This window comes from Lissotriton helveticus, chromosome 12 (genome assembly GCF_964261635.1).
Source record: "Lissotriton helveticus chromosome 12, aLisHel1.1, whole genome shotgun sequence".
In the NCBI taxonomy this organism is placed as follows: Eukaryota; Metazoa; Chordata; class Amphibia; order Caudata; family Salamandridae; genus Lissotriton; species Lissotriton helveticus.
The window spans coordinates 163740498-163757390 of NC_136073.1; the positions used below are offsets into that span (position 1 = coordinate 163740498).

The 16893-nt window shown below is 42.2% G+C and overlaps 1 protein-coding gene across 1 annotated transcript in view; it reads left to right on the forward strand.

Annotated features, from left to right (window-relative positions):
- Positions 1-16893, forward strand: part of MOGAT3 (monoacylglycerol O-acyltransferase 3) — a 208405-nt gene that overhangs the window by 61165 nt on the left and 130347 nt on the right. The window contains exon 5 of the mRNA XM_078669298.1: positions 2664-2868. Within this exon, the coding sequence (XP_078525424.1) occupies positions 2664-2868 (205 nt within the window). The remainder of the gene's footprint in view (positions 1-2663; positions 2869-16893) is intronic.

The following is a 16893-nucleotide window of genomic DNA, read 5'->3' on the forward strand; positions in this document are numbered from 1 at the left end:
CCCCACTTTCGCTCGCCACCTTGACGTTGACGACCATGAGCGAGGAAAAAAACTCTGCTCCGCTACAGTTATTCTGAACTCTGTGTACTCCGCGGAGTGCAGAAAACTCTGCAAATTTTGCGAACAGAGCGGAGTTCACCACCCAGGGTTAATGCATGCCCTCATCACAAGCAAGCTGGACTACAAGAACACCTTTTATGCCAGGATCAACAAACAGCTCATCACAAGGCTGCAGACCATTAAAACTCAGTGGCTGGAATCGCTCTCAAACTCCCACGCTGCTTTCACATCACACCTCATGAGAAGGAGCCCCACTGGCTCCCCATACACAAACGAGAATATTTTAAACTTCTCACCCACACTTTCAAGGGACTGCATAACACTGGCCCAGCATACCTCAGCAACCACATCTGCTTTCACAAACCTTCCAGACACCTCCTTTTATCTGGAATCCTACGTACATACATCCAATACATATGGAAAACCAGATCCAGTGGTCGAGCCTTCTCCCACATTGCTCACAAAGCATGGAATGACCACTTCTTGAGTTCTGCAAGAAGCTGAAGAACTAACTTTTTGCATAGTCCGTCTAGGCCCTCAGTATGGCAAGACACACACTCTATACCAGGATACCCTCTTTGGTGATAGTGCTCTCTACAAATCTGCATAACATAATTGAAAGAGACAGACAAATGCTAGATAGCATTCGAGAGGCACCAGGTTGCAAAAGTTAGACACAAGAACACTGTTAGCAAAAGAGAGGCGTGGATTATACAGCAGATGAACAACAGAGGAAGAGAGAGAAACCAGAGCTACACAGTAAGCGAAAGTTACAAGGGTGAAGTGTTAGACATAAGAACACTATGAGTTAGCAAGAGAGGGACATGGAAGTTATATAGAAGAATAGAGCCTCAAGAACTTCAGAGGTAGTTAGAGTGCTAGTACGCAAGGGGCACTTGGATGAAAGGGTTAGACTCAAGCGTACTCTATGTTGGCAAGAGTGAGACGGGGAAGTTATGTAGCAAGAGAGGACCACAGGAAGTACAGCAGAAGTGGGAGACAAGTGCTAGATAGTTAGCGGGGGGCACTAGAGTGCAAGGGGGAGACCCAAGAACTCTATAAGTAAGTAAGGGGGCATAAGAGTTATATAGCAGGAAATAGATAAGCAAAAGGTACATAACAGGTGACAGTCTCAGGAAGTACAGAGGAAGGAAATGAGCAAGAGGGACCAGGATGCAAAAGTAAGACAAAAGAACACTATCATTGAGCAAGAGAGAGAAAGGAAGTTTTGCGGCAGGTAAGGACACAAGAACTACAGAAAAAGAGAAAGGCACCAGCTACTAAGTTCTAAGGGTGCAAGAGTTAGACATAAAACAGTGTAAGTCAGCAAGAGAAAGACAAAGGTGTTGTAAAGCAGGTGAGAGCCATACTATAGAGGGAGAGAAACAGGTGTTCTACCCCAGGTGAGAGACAACCGAGAGATACAAACATGTTACAGGAGCAAAGGAAGAGAGAGGAGAACTAGATAATAAGCAAGAGGCACTAGGGGACAAGGGCAAATAAGAGCTACATAAGAGCTACATCACAAGTGAGAGAAAAGTCACACAGGATATGAGAGACATTGGAGCTACAGAGGAAGTGAAAAACAGGCTACAGAATAAACGAGAGGCACCTGAGCTAAAAAGGAAACGAAATATACATGAAAGCTGTACTGGAAGTGAGAGCACACAGGAAATAAAAACACTAGAAATAAGAGGAAGTGAGAGACACAAGATATGCAAGCGGTGAAAGAGGCTAGAAGGGAACTGAGAGAATTATGTGAGCTGTGTACAATACAAAACTGGATTGCAGCACAGAAAGAGAGAGAGATAATACAGGTAGGTCATTTATTCATCCCCCCATCTCTTTTCAAGACAGAGACAGAGAGAAGACGCTGTTATCCCCACTGAAGTGACAGAATATTCCCTAATACACACGAAATGTCAAGTGAATGCCCAAGTCCATACCTGGGAGTGACAGCCCACCTCGGTTTATTTACACAGTGTAACAGGCTCACTAAAATATACACAGCTGATGATAGGCCCACCCTATCAGTAGTTCAGAAAATTGTACATGCCTATCACATTTACTGATCGAAATCCTCCATTCAATTTCTACAAAATCTAGAATAGAAAATATTCAACCACGTTATGAAAATTGATCAGTTTATGTCAACACACTGTACAGATCAAAACAGCATATTCACAGGGGTCTTTAGAAGGAAATGACTGATCTGTCTGTGTGATGCATGCACGAAGCACAGTAGATGGCTCACTCCTGCTCGCAGAATACCACCTTTACCTTTTTGAGCTTTCTCTTAACAAATCAGTGCATTTTGGGAGTTGTAGTGTTCTTTGGCAATTGACCAGCTTGGGCTAGCGCTCCTAATGATGATGACTTGCAACAGAGAAGCCCACGACTGGTTTATATTAATCGAGATGCTTCGAATAGTCTGGCAAATTTCAGAATGAAAGTACTGTTTTGATAACTCAATAAATATACATCCAACACTAAAATTCATTTGATCTCTGACAAGCCCACCAACCAACCAGGTCTCTGGCTGTCGTACACCGGTATCTGCTTTGACGATCCATTTCTCTGAGTGTCCTTGTTTTTTGCTTCAGACCATAAAGACGGCAGATCTGAGCCCGGACAGAAACTACATCTTCGGCTGCCACCCTCACGGCATCCTCTGCGCCGGCGCCTTCTACAGCTTTGCATCCGACTCAACGGGATTCCCTGAGATCTTTCCAGGGATAAAACCAACGTTCGCTGTCCTGGCCGGCCTTTTCCGCTTACCTGTGTACAGGGACTACCTCATGTTGGCAGGTAAGCCACACAGGGTTGTCAAGTTTGTGGTGGCGAGGATGTAGTGTTACTCCAGGGATGATGATTTTGGCACTGGGAAACCAAGTTCGAGTCCTCGTGGAGCACATCAATGCCAGTTGGCTGAATACCAAGTCTGATAGTCTTAAAACCTCCTCAGGCCTCTTTAATCCACTACCAGACACTCTCTGCCCCTTTATCTCACTCTTGCAGGACCCAGCTTTCTCCCTTTGTTACAGATATTCAAATGTTTTATTCCTTTGTCTTGTCTTTCTGAATTGTGGTTTTCCCCTCTCTTGCTCTGTGATTCGGAAAAATAAGTACTAGTCCCCAAAAATAAATGCCAGTGGCTCACGGTCGGCAACCATGGTCTCAAATTAAGCACTGAATGTTGGTGTATATTAAGATAGAGATATTGTGGCAATGAAGCCGCCATGCTGTGTGCTTGTATGGCATATTTTGACAGCACAGTTGTTTCCCGACCTCATGTGATCCACAAAAAAAGAGCTTGAGAAGCACTCCTGAGAGAGGGGATATCGATAAAACTACATGTTGATTTTCTTAAGGAAGTCATTTGATTGGGCAGAACTTGTGTGCTGTCACTGAAAAAGAGTGCTTGCTTTGCAATTTTTATCTAGTGGAAAGCTTATGCAGTATGATTGAGATGATTATGGATTGAGGCTATAGGCTTGAACTATTTGACATTAAAAGCTTTGACAAAGACGATAGATCAGACTTATTGATTGTGAAAACTATATGTTAAAGCCAGTAGGCATTTGAGGGTTTATTGTTGTAGTGTTATTCCACTATGTTTTATTAAAGCCTGTGGAAAGGTATGTGTATATGTATATATATATATATATATATATATATATATATATATATATATATATATATATATATATATATACATATACACATACCTTTCCACGGGCTTTAATAAAACATAGTGGAATGACACTACAACAATAAACCCTCAAATGCCTACTGGCTTTAACATATAGCTTTCACAATCAATATATATATAGTTTTCATAATCAATATATATATATATATATATATATATATATATATATATATATATATATATATTCACTGAAAAAACCATAGGTTATAGACCATATATAGTTAGGAATTTGCATTTACAAAACCTTGAAAATTCACTGAAAAAACCATAGGTTAGAGACCATATATAGTTAGCTGGACATTTTATTGACATAAAACCAATGAAATTCCATATATAGTTAGTTGCACTAACTATATATCGCGCACCCGCAATCCACTGCTGATGATGTCACATATTACATCATTCATGACATGGTCAGTGACATCACTGATGACATCACTGATGACATCTCAAATGACATCACTGATGACATCACTGATGACATCTCAAATGACATCACTGATGACATCATCTAGTGTCTGTGTGTTTTTGTAAAGTTTAAATATGTTTTACATATTGAAGAATGAGTGGATGTATGGAAGACTGAGTGTGTGTGTGGCTGGCTGGGAGGTGTGTGACTCTGTGCATATCAATGTGTACTTGTATCAGTGATTGTATAAGAGAGTAAGTATTTGTTAGTATATGTGTGAAAAGTATGGTGTTCTGTGTTTAACTGTATAGATGAGGAAATCGAAGTGTGATTGATTCTTCACAGGACTGACTAGGTGTATGAGTGCATATGACAGTGTTGTAATAATGAGTGACTGTATGTATGAGTGATTGTATGGGTGAATGAGTGAATGTGTGTGTAGACGTAGGAATCAGTGAGTGCGTATGTAGTAACTGGTATTGGTGTGTCATGATGTCATCAGTGATGTCATTTGAGATGTCATCAGTGATGTCATTTGAGATGTCATCAGTGATGTCACTGAAGTATGGTGTTCTGTGTTTAACTGTATAGATGAGGAAATGGAAGTGTGATTGATTCTTTACAGGACTGACTAGGGGTGTGAGTAACTCCATGGATGAGTGGCAGTGTGTGAGTGTCTGCATAGGTGTATGAGTGCATATGATAGTGTTGTAATAATGAGTGACTGTATGTATGAGTGATTGTATGGGTGAATGAGTGAATGTGTGTGTAGACGTAGGAATCAGTGAGTGCGTATGTAGTAACTGGTATTGGTGTGTCATGATGTCATCAGTGATGACATTTGAGATGTCATCAGTGATGTCATTTGAGATGTCATCAGTGATGTCATCAGTGATGTCACTGACCATGTCATGAATGATGTAATATGTGACATCATCAGCAGTGGATTGCGGGTGCGCGATATATAGTTAGTGCAACTAACTATATATGGAATTTCATTGGTTTTATGTCAATAAAATGTCCAGCTAACTATATATGGTCTCTAACCTATGGTTTTTTCAGTGAATTTTCAAGGTTTTGTAAATGCAAATTCCTAACTATATATGGTCTATAACCTATGGTTTTTTCAGTGAATTTCATTGGTTTTTTAAAAGCTAATATCTATAGCTGTAAAATATATTCTTTATTACGTGACGTATCACGTAGCCACGTGAGACGCCTCATGGCGCGTCGCATAACCGTGACGTATCGGCTCTGCAGCGCAAACAAAACCCGTAACGTAAGCGTGCCGGAGCACGCTTACAGATATATATATATTTTTTAACCTTAATTAGACAAAATCCACACGTGCACATATCTTGAGGCCTTGCAAAGGCACATCAAACAAACAGTCCCTACAATTTTGCCAAGTTTGCTGGAAATCTATTCCCTTAATTTTTTTTTTACTTTTTCTCTTGGTTTTCCCCTTGTTACGCTTACCGGGACACTACCCGGTACGCGAACCGGACGCTCCAAAAACACAAGATGGCGGACTCCCGTTATGCTGCCGGTTAGCTGCCCGGTTCGCGTACCGGGAAGCGCCTCTACCGCGAAAAATCGCGGGGGACTTTAATATCCCCCTCATCAATCCTAGGGGGTCAGGAGGGGTTTACCTTGCCCCCTTTCCTTCATTTCCCCCTTCTTTTTTCACCACATCTTGTCTCTCGAACCTACCGAGAGACAAGATGGCGGCCGCTCCGGACTGTTTACAATGTTGACAGCTACGCTGCCGGTTAGCTGCCCGGTGAGCTGCCTGGTGAGCTGCCCGGTGAGCTGCCCGGTTCGCGTACCGGGACGCGCCTCTACGGCGTAAAATCGCAAAAAAAAAATATTTTTAATTTTTTGCCCCGCGGGGCACTTTAATATCCCCCTCATCAATCCTAGGGGGTCAGGAGTGGTCTACCTTGCCCCCTTTCCTTCATTTCCCCCTTCGTTTTTCACCACATCTTGTCTCTCGATCGTACCAAGAGACAAGATGGCGGCCGCTCCGGACTGTTTAGAATGTTGACAGACACCGGAGAGCCAATCAGCTTCGCTTCGCGAAGTTCCGTTACGCGTCAGGTACGCGAACCGGGGCGCTAACCGGAGCGCTGTCACAGATATATATTTTTTTTTAAACGTTAATTTCTCAAAATCCACTGGAGCACATATATTGAGACATAGCAAAGGCACGTCGGGCAAACCATATCTACAATTTTGCCAAGTTTCATGTAAATCTATTCAGCCGTTCGAGCTAAAAGTGAGTCCAACCGCCCTATGGAAAAATGAATGGGAAAAACGAGTTTTGGGACCCCCCTTTTTTCTCGGCCCCCCTTGACGAAACCCCCCCCAAATTTTCAGGGGCTGCTCAGAAACAAAATGTGCCATTTTCCTGAAAATTTCAGCCAATTCCGTCCACAAACGCCAAAGTTATTAGACATAGAATTTTCAGAAATCCCATAGAGAAAAAATCCTAACTATATATACCCACTGGCTATCGCCAGTAGGTAATATACATATATAAACATATATAATCTGCATATCTATATAAATATAAATGCATGCATACATATACATATATGCATACATATGCATGTTATTTACATGAAAGTTTTAAAAACACTAATAAAAGCAAAGCTAAAAAGCCACCTCATTACAAACAGAATGGCTTTAACTTAAACGAGGGCGAGATCTATTGCATTTTCAATGCTTGTTTACTTTGGTTCTACCAAGAAGGCATTCAGATGTGTCACACATTTGCCATAAATTCTGAATGTTAGCACTCTAGTTGCTCATTAGATCACTGTAGTAAAGCTAGTGCTCACCAGGGAAGTCTGCTGCTAATCATGGTTTGCAGCCATTTTCCCGCATTTTTTATCCCGCAGACTTTCAGTCCGCATACCATTATCCCGCAAGGTCATTGACCTCGCATACCATTATCCCGCATTGTTTCAAAACGCATGTGCATTTATCGCGCATGCCTTTACAAAGAATTACGTTTTAAAGGCATGTATGGTAAATGCATTTGCGTTGTGAAAACCACGATGACGAGAGAGGTAAGTGGGTTTGTGTTAATTGTTTCGTGGGTTAGTGATTGTGTAGTGTAGTGTAGTGTTGTGTAGTGTAGTGTTGTGTTAGTGTAGTGTAGAGTTGTGGTGGTTGTTTAGTGTAGGGTCATGCTGGGGGTAGTGTTTTAGGGTTTAGGGTTGTATTGTAGTGTTTGCGTAGTGTAGGGTCATGCTGGGGGTAGTGTTTTAGGGTTTAGGGTAGTGTTGTAGTGTTTGCGTAGTGTAGGGTCATGCTGGGGGTAGTGTTTTAGGGTTTAGGGTTGTGTTGTAGTGTTTGCGTAGTGTAGGGTCATGCTGGGGCTAGTGTTTTAGGGCTTAGGGTAGTGTTGTGGTGTTTGCGTAGTGTAGGGTCATGCTGGGCGTAGTGTTTTAGGGTTTAGGATAGTGTTGTAGTGTTTGCGTAGTGTAGGGTCATGCTGGGGGTAGTGTTTTAGGGTTTTGGGTAGTGTTGTAGTGTTTGCGTAGTGGCGGGTCATGCTGGGGTGTAGTATTTTAGGCTTTAGGGTAGTGTTGTAGTGTTTGCGTAGTGTAGGGTCATGCTGGGGGTAGTGTTTTGGGGTTTTGGGTAGTGTTGTAGTGTTTGCGTAGTGTAGGGTCATGCTGGGGGTAGTGTTTTAGGGTTTTGGGTAGTGTTGTAGTGTTTGCGTAGTGTAGGGTCATGCTGGGGTGTAGTGTTTTAGGGTTTTGGGTAGTGTTGTAGTGTTTGCGTAGTGTAGGGTCATGCTGGGGTGTAGTGTTTTAGGGTTTTGGGTAGTGTTGTAGTGTTTGCGTAGTGTAGGGTCATGCTGGGGGTAGTGTTTTAGGGTTTTGGGTAGTGTTGTAGTGTTTGCGTAGTGTAGGGTCATGCTGGGGGTAGTGTTTTAGGGTTTTGGGTAGTGTTGTAGTGTTTGCGTAGTGTAGGGTCATGCTGGGGGGTAGTGTTTTAGGGTTTTGGGTAGTGTTGTAGTGTTTGCGTAGTGTAGGGTCATGCTGGGGGTAGTGTTTTAGGGTTTTGGGTAGTGTTGTAGTGTTTGCGTAGTGTAGGGTCATGCTGGGGGTAGTGTTTTAGTGTTTAGGGTAGTGTTGTAGTGTTTGCGTAGTGTAGGGTCATGCTGGGGGTAGTGTTTTAGGGTTTAGGGTAGTGTTGTAGTGTTTGCGTAGTGTAGGGTCATGCTGGGGGTAGTGTTTTAGGGTTTAGGGTAGTGTTGTAGTGTTTGCGTAGTGTAGGGTCATGCTGGGGTTAGTGTTTTAGGGTTTAGGGTAGTGTTGTAGTGTTTGCGTAGTGTAGGGTCATGCTGGGGCGTAGTGTTTTAGGGTTTTGGGTAGTGTTGTAGTGTTTGCGTAGTGTAGGGTCATGCTGGGGGTAGTGTTTTAGGGTTTAGGGTAGTGTTGTAGTGTTTGTGTAGTGTAGGGTCATGCTGGGGTGTAGTGTTTTAGGGTTTTGGGTAGTGTTGTAGTGTTTGCGTAGTGTAGGGTCATGCTGGGGGTAGTGTTTTAGGGTTTACGGTAGTGTTGTAGTGTTTGCGTAGTGTAGGGTCATGCTGGGGGTAGTGTTTTAGGGTTTAGGGTTGTGTTGTAGTGTTTGCGTAGTGTAGGGTCATGCTGGGGGTAGTGTTTTAGGGTTTAGGGTTGTGTTGTAGTGTTTGTGTAGTGTAGGGTCATGCTGGGGGTGGTGTTTTAGGGTTTAGGGTAGTGTTGTAGTGTTTGCGTAGTGTAGGGTCATGCTGGGGTGTAGTGTTTTAGGGTTTTGGGTAGTGTTGTAGTGTTTGCGTAGTGTAGGGTCATGCTGGGGGTAGTGTTTTAGGGTTTAGGGTAGTGTTGTAGTGTTTGTGTAGTGTAGGGTCATGCTGGGGGTAGTGTTTTAGGGTTTAGGGTAGTGTTGTACTGTTTGTGTAGTGTAGGGTCATGCTGGGGGTAGTGTTTTAGGGTTTAGGGTAGTTTAGTTGTTTAGTGTATGCTAAAGGCATATTCGTTCTAAAAGTTTTCGTTATTTTAATTTGCGGCCTAATAGTACATGCGGGATTTCGTCATATATTCGCTAATCATACTTTCTATGGCAAAATGAACCCCCTCATTTTGTTCCTTTTTAAATTAAATGTTTTAAGAGTTACCACTTTATTCCAATCAAGATGGCTTCAGGTGTGCCATACCTTTGTAATAAGTAGGACTGTTAGCACTCTAGTTGTTCTTTAGAACACTTTGGGACATTCTGTCATTGGGCTATAGTTGGGCTACATCTGGCTGATATTTGGGCTACATTAGTTTTTTTTGTCTCTGGTGGCCATCTTTGGGCTACATTGGGCTACATTGGGCTACATTTGGGCTCCAACATATATATAGCCCAATGTAGCCCAATATATATTTTTCAAAGTTAATTTTCGTAAAAACCACTGGAGCCTATATCTTGAGACATAGCAAAGGCACATCGGGCTACCAGTCCCTACAATTTTGCCAAGTTTGGTGTAAATCCATTCAGCCGTTCAGGCTAAAAGTGAGGCCAACCGCCCTATGGAAAATTGCATGGGAAAAACATGTTTTGGGACCCCCCTTTTTTCTCGGCCCCCCCTTGACGAAACCCCCCCAAATTTTCAGGGGCTGCTCAGAAACAAAATTTTCCATTTTCCTGAAAATTTCAGCCAATTCTGTCCTCAAACGCCAAAGTTATTCGACATAGAATTTTCAAAAATCCCATAGGAAAAAAATCCTAACTATATATACCTACTGGCTATCGCCAGTAGGTAATATATATATATATATATATATATATTCGTTTCCACTTCCTCCAAAAAACACCGGGACACCGTGACAGCGGTGCATCACAGGGTTAGAGGTTACCCTGTTTCTGTATTCAGTTTTCACCCAGCACAATAAAATTGCGCCGATGCACTCCAGTCCAAACAATCCAATAGCGTGTTCCAAGGATTATTTATTTAATTCAATTCCAGCATAATGAATCAGGTATGGAACAACAGCCCAACGCTTTTCAGCGTGATCAAGGCGAGTTTTTCGCTGAAACGCGTTGGGCTGTTGTTCCATACCTGATTCATCATGCTGGAATTGAATTAAATAAATAATCCTTGGAACACGCTATTGGATTGTTTGGCGATTTTGTTTGGACTGGAGTGCATCGGCGCAATTTTATTGTGCTGGGTGAAAACTGAATATATATATATATATATATATATATATATAGATATATATATATATATATATATATATATATATATATATATATATATATATATATATATATATATATATATATATATTACCTACTGGCGGTCGCCAGTAGGTATATATAGTTAGGATTTTTTCTCTATGGGATTTTTGAAAATTCTATGTCTAATAACTTTGGCATTTGGGGACGGAATTGGCTGAAATTTTCAGGAAAATGGAACATTTTGTTTCCGAGCAGCAACTGAAAATTTGGGGGGGGTTTGTCAAGGGGGGGCTGAGAAAAAAGGGGGGTCCCAAAACGTGTTTTTTCCATGTTAATTTCCATAGGGCGGTTGGCCTCACTTTTAGCCCGAACGGCTGAATGGATTTCCACGAAACTTGGCAAAATTGTAGATATTGTTTGCTCGATGTGCCTTTGCTAGGTCTCAAGATATATGCTCCTGTGAATTTTGAGTAAATTAGGTTTAAAAAAAGATATATATCTAGAGCCGCGCCCCGGTGCGCGTACCGGGGAGCGCTCCGGGCGCGCCACGCGACTTGCGCACGGCAAGCTGATTGGTTCTCGGGTGTCTGTAAACATTCGAAACAGTCCGCAGCGGCCGCCATCTTGTGTCTCGGTAGGATTGAGACACAAGAGGTGGCAAAAATCAAAGGGGGAAATGAGCAAAAGGGGGCAGGGTACACCCCCCTGACCCTCTAGTTTTGATGTGGGGGCCATAAAAGGGTCCCGCGGGTAAAAAAAAAAAATTTAAAAAAATTCGATTTTCGCAGGGGGAGCGCCAGCTACGCGCACCGGGGAGCGTACGGGGGAGCGTACCATGGAGATAAAAAATGACACTTTTTTTTAAAAAAAAAAAGCATTTTTTTATAAATTGGAGGTAGTTCTGAAAAGAACTTTATTTTTTTTGTTGTTTTATATTTTTTTAGACTTTTTAAAACGATTTTATATTTTTTTGGGATTTTTGTCAGGGGAAAAACAAAAACAGGGATTCCAAAACTACTCAACAGGAGCAAAAAAATGTGAAAATTTAGGGACTGGCAGGGCAGCGGTGTTGCTGTTTCTTTATAGCAATGAGTTCAACACTCTGCTCCCCATAGCAGAGCAGTTCGTCACACTCCGTGCACAGAAATTTGATGCCTGCAAACACCGGCTGAATGTTAGGGACCATTCTTCCACGGGGTGGTCCCGAAGGTGTTGCTCCACCAGTGGAGGTGCTGCCGCCATCTGTGGGTAAATTCCGTGCCAGCTCTCTGACACTCTCCCTGGCAAAGTTGTTAGGGTGTCTTCTTTTCACATGCCTGATTAAATTAGCATTTCCAAAACTATATTTTTTCAGAGGATTGCCTCTGGATAAACTACTACCACATATTTTGCAGGTTACTTTTGGAGCGTTGACTTTTTTTTGTCCTTCAGGGATGTCATAAAATTTCCAGATGAAATGGGTTTTTTTCTTCTGCTGAGGAGGGTCCTCATCTAAAAATCCGTCTGAATCACTGCTGGATGACTCTCTTGCAGCCATTGCTGTAGATCAGAAAAGTTGGAGATGAACAAAGTACACAGAACAGCTCTTGCTCTCTCCAAGTGCAAAGCAATAGTGAGAGAAATGGGTGGGTTTCACACAATTTGGAAAAAAAAAGTTCTGAACCAATGAAAAGTGTTATTTTAAAGTCACATGGTTTGACGCGCTTACGCTACGCGCCCCGGGGCGCGTCCCGGGGCGTGTTTCGTAAGCGCATCAGGGCGCTTACGTTGCGCGATCATATGCGCTTCCGGGTGCGCTTACGCGGTGCGTCGTAAGACGCATCTCGCGGCTACGCGATACGTGTCTTATGACGCAAGGCGTGGCGGCTACGCAATACGTCACGATGTTGTTTTCGTTCGCGGCAATAGCGCTATCGGGACGCTCATCAGTACGCGCCCCGTGGCGCGCCGCAAGATTGCGCTTACCCGTGCGTTCACCGGTCCGCGCCCCGGGAGCGCACCAAAAAGAATTTTAAAAAAAAATGACATAATTATACAATATAAAATTCGATTTAAAATGTATTATTTTTTAAAACTATAAAGATTTGCTATTAAAAAACCTATGAAATTCACTGAAAAAACCATAGGTTATAGACCATATATAGTTAGGAATTAGCATTTACAAAACCTTGAAAATTCACTGAAAAAACCATAGGTTATAGACCATATATAGTTAGGAATTAGCATTTACAAAACCTTATTTTACTCACACAAAACCATTGAAATTCCATATATAGTTAGTTGCACTAACTATATATCGCGCACCCGCAATCCACTGCTGATGATGTCACATATTACATCATTCATGACATGGTCAGTGACATCACTGATGACATCACTGATGACATCTCAAATGACATCACTGATGACATCACTGATGACAACATCCAGTGACTGTATGTTTCTGTAAAGTTAAAATATGTCTTACATATTGAAGAATGAGTGGATGTATAAGTGTCTGGATGAAGGATTTAGTAGGTGCATGACTGACTGTATAAGTGACTGATTAAATGTGTCTCACTGAGTGCATGGGTTAGTGACTAAACTGTTTTAAATTGTGCATCATTGTGTCTGTTGTTTTGTAATCTGATGCATGTGTTGATCATTAGCTATATGACTAACTATATGCGTTATTGATTAGTTGCCCACATATTTGTATGGGAGACTGAGTGTGTGTGTGGGTGTCTGGGAGGTGTATGACTCTGTGCATAGATGTGTGAGCAGTTGATTCACTAGATGTATGGGTTCAAAAGTGCATGTGGAAACAGCTGTATGGGCGGTTGACTGTGTGCATGAGTGTATTGGTGAGTGAACGGATATCTCAGTCCTACATGTCAAAGTAAGTACATATGTAAAACACAGTACATGTGATAGTTGACATATATAAATAACTGTGCATAAGAGCCAGTGAATGTGTGAGTGGCTGTATGGATTATTGTGAACTTGTATCAGGGATTGTATAACAGAGTAAATATGTGTTATTATATGTTCCAATAAGTAAGGTGTGTATAACTATATAGTTGAGGAAATGGAGGTGTGATTGATTCTTTGCAAGACTGACTAGGTGTGTGAGTAACTCCATGGATGAGTGACAGTCTGTGAGTGTCTGTTTACACTGAGTGTATCTAAGGTTATATTAGAGTCTGAAGAGGTTCATCGTATCATCACATGAATGATGTCATCAGTGATGTGATCAGTAATGTCAAATGAGATGTCATCAGTGATGTCATCAGTAATGTCATTTGAGATGTCATCAGTGATGTCATCAGTGATGTCACTGACCATGTCATGAATGATGTAATATGTGACATCATCAGCAGTGGATTGCGGGTGCGCGATATATAGTTAGTGCAACTAACTATATATGGAATTTCAATGGTTTTGTGTGAGTAAAATAAGGTTTTGTAAATGCTAATTCCTAACTATATATGGTCTATAACCTATGGTTTTTTCAGTGAATATATATATATATATATAATATTTATATATATAATTTATATTTATATTATGAGCTGGCGACCACCACCTCCCCTGGGGCTTAAAACAAAATGCTTGTGGGGCACACAGACTCCCCCCCTCGAATCTCGGGGACCACCACCTCCTTGGAGTTCACTCAAATAGGGAGTGGATGGCCACATGGATCCCTCATGCCCTTGTGACCACCACCTTCTTGGGGATTTCTCTTTATTTAACAAAGGAGGGAGGCTGCGTTGCCCCCCTTTCAGGCTGTTCTAAGCCCTGGGGACCACCACCTCCCCAAGAAACCAGGGAGGCTCATGAATGTGAAAGGAGGGGGGGCACGCAGCCCCCCTCCTGGAGCCAGTAATGGCCCTTGGGACAGCCACTCCCTCCCCTCCCCCCAACCCCCCCGGCCATATCCTGCTATGTACCGGGATGCCCACCCCTGGGACTTAGCTGTGTACTTTGACTTCGCAGGAGCTTTTATAACTCCCTCCAAGTCAGAGCAAACACTCTGCTTATAGCAAGAGAAAGATAACAAAACGCTCTCGCTTGCTGGAAGCCAGGTTTTCAAGCACTGTCAAGCAGGCAAGAAAACAGATTAAACAATTGCTCTCACAGACAGGGAGCTGCATGTTTAGCAGCTCCCTGTCTGTGAGAGCAATGCCGGCTTGCGCAAGAGGTGGGAAACAGGCTGGAACCATGGGGGCCTGGAGGCTCCCCCCTGGTCCAGGGGGAAAAGAGGAGAAAGCGGCAAAATAAAGGTGAGAAACAAGCAGAAAGAGGCAGAATAAAGGTCAGCAATGAGCAGACAGCGGAAAGATAAAGGTGAGAAATGAGCAGCAAGGGAAAGAATAAAGGTGAGAAACTAGAAGAAAGAGGCAGAATAAAGGTCAGAAATAAGCAGAAAGACAAAAAACGACAAATGAGCAGAAAAAGGCTGAATAAAGGTAAAAAACTAGCAGAAAGAGTCAAAATAGAGGTAAGAAACAAGCAGCAAGAGATGGAATAAAGGTCACAAACTAGCATAAAGAGGGGGTCTAAAGGTCTGAAATGAGCAGAAAGAGGCAGAAAATATCAGCAACAAGCAGAAAGAGGCATGACAAAGGTGAGAAAGGAGTAGAAAGAGGTAGAATAAAGGGCCGCATCAAGCAGAAAGAGGCAAAATATAGGTCAGAAGGGAGCAGAAAGAGGCAGAAAACAGGTCGGTAATAAGCAGAAAGAGGCAAACTAAAGGTCAGCAATGAGCAGAAAGAGGCAACATAGAGATCAGAAAGAGCCAAATTAAGGTCGGAAATTAGCAGAAAGAGGAAAAATAGAGATCAGAAAGAGCCAAATTAAGGTAAAAATGAGCAGAAAGAGGCAAAATAGAGATCAGAAACTAGTAGAAAGAGGTAAAAATGAGATCAAAAACAAACAGGAAGAGGCAGAATAAAGGTCAGCAATGAGCAGAGAGAGGCAAGATAAAGGTGAGAAACTAGCAGCAAGAGAAAGTATAAAGGTCAGAAACTAGGAGAAAGAGACAGAATAAAGGTCAGAAATTAGCAGAAAGAGGCAGAATAAATGTCAAAACTACCAGAAAGAGGCAAAATAAAAGTAAGAAACGAGCGGGAGGCAGAATAAAAGTCAGAAATGAGCAGAAAGAGGCAGAAAAGCTCAGCAATGAGCAGAAAGAAGCACGATACAGGTGAGAAATTAACAGAAAGATGTAGAAGAAGGGCAGGAACAAGCAGAAAGAGGCAAAATAAAGGTGAGAAATTAGCAGAAAGAGGCAGAATAAAGGTCAGCAATGGACAGAAAGAGGCAAACTATAGGTCAGTAATGAGTAGAAAGAGATCAGAAAGAGCTAAATCAAGGTCAGAAATGCGAAGAAAGAGGCAAAATAGAGATCAGAAACTAGCATAAAGAGGACAAATTAAGGTTAGAAATGAGCTGAAAGAGGTAAAAATGAGTTCAGAAACAAGCGGGAAGAGGCAAAATAAAGGTCAGCAATAAGCAGAAAGAGGCAAGATAGAGAGCAGAAACAAGCAGAAAGAAGCAAAATAAAGATCTGAAACAAGCAGATAGAAGCAAAATAAAGGTCAGAAATGAGCAGAAAGAGGCAAAACAAAAGTGAGAAATGAGCAGTAAACTAGCAGAGAGCAAGAAGAAGAGGGCAAAAAGAGAGCACTCAGAGCCTCTTACATCAACTCCCAGATCCACTCACACCCTCTCACATTGACTCATAGACCCACTCAGAGACTCAAAACCCACTTACAGACTTACCGAGACACTCATGGACTTACTCACACACTCACTGTCAAAGGTTACTGGTTACATTTAGGAAACCGAATTAGGAAAAAACCTTAGCAATTCACTGAAAAAAATAAAGGTTACATGGCTGTTATAGTTAGAAAGTAGAATCTGAAAAAACCTTAGAAATTCACTGAAAAAAAACAATGGTTACAGGGACGTTATAGTTGGGCTCAGATTTCACTCTTACATTACCAAGGAAATCCAGCAGTTATAGTTACCTAAGCTAACTAAAGTGTACGCCCCGCAATGCACTGCTTATGACCTCAAAAATTACTTCCCTCATGACACAGTCAGTGACATCACTGATGACATCATTGTGACATCTCAAATGACATCACTGATGACATCACTAATAACAATATCCACAGAACTACTAAACACCCACTCTCACCCCCATCCATCCTCTCATAAACTCACTCACACATCCACACAATCGCTAACATACCCATGCACAGACCCATGTAACTATTGACACACACACTCACTCCTACAGCCACTCACACAACCACTCACTCACCCATGCACCCACTCACAGACCCACACGGCTACTCACTCACACACACACACAGCCACTCACATACCCATTCACACAGCCACTCACACAACCACTCACACAACTATACAGCTACTAACAGAGCTACTCACTCACCCACACAGTCACTCACACATCCCTTCACTCTTCGACAAAACCACT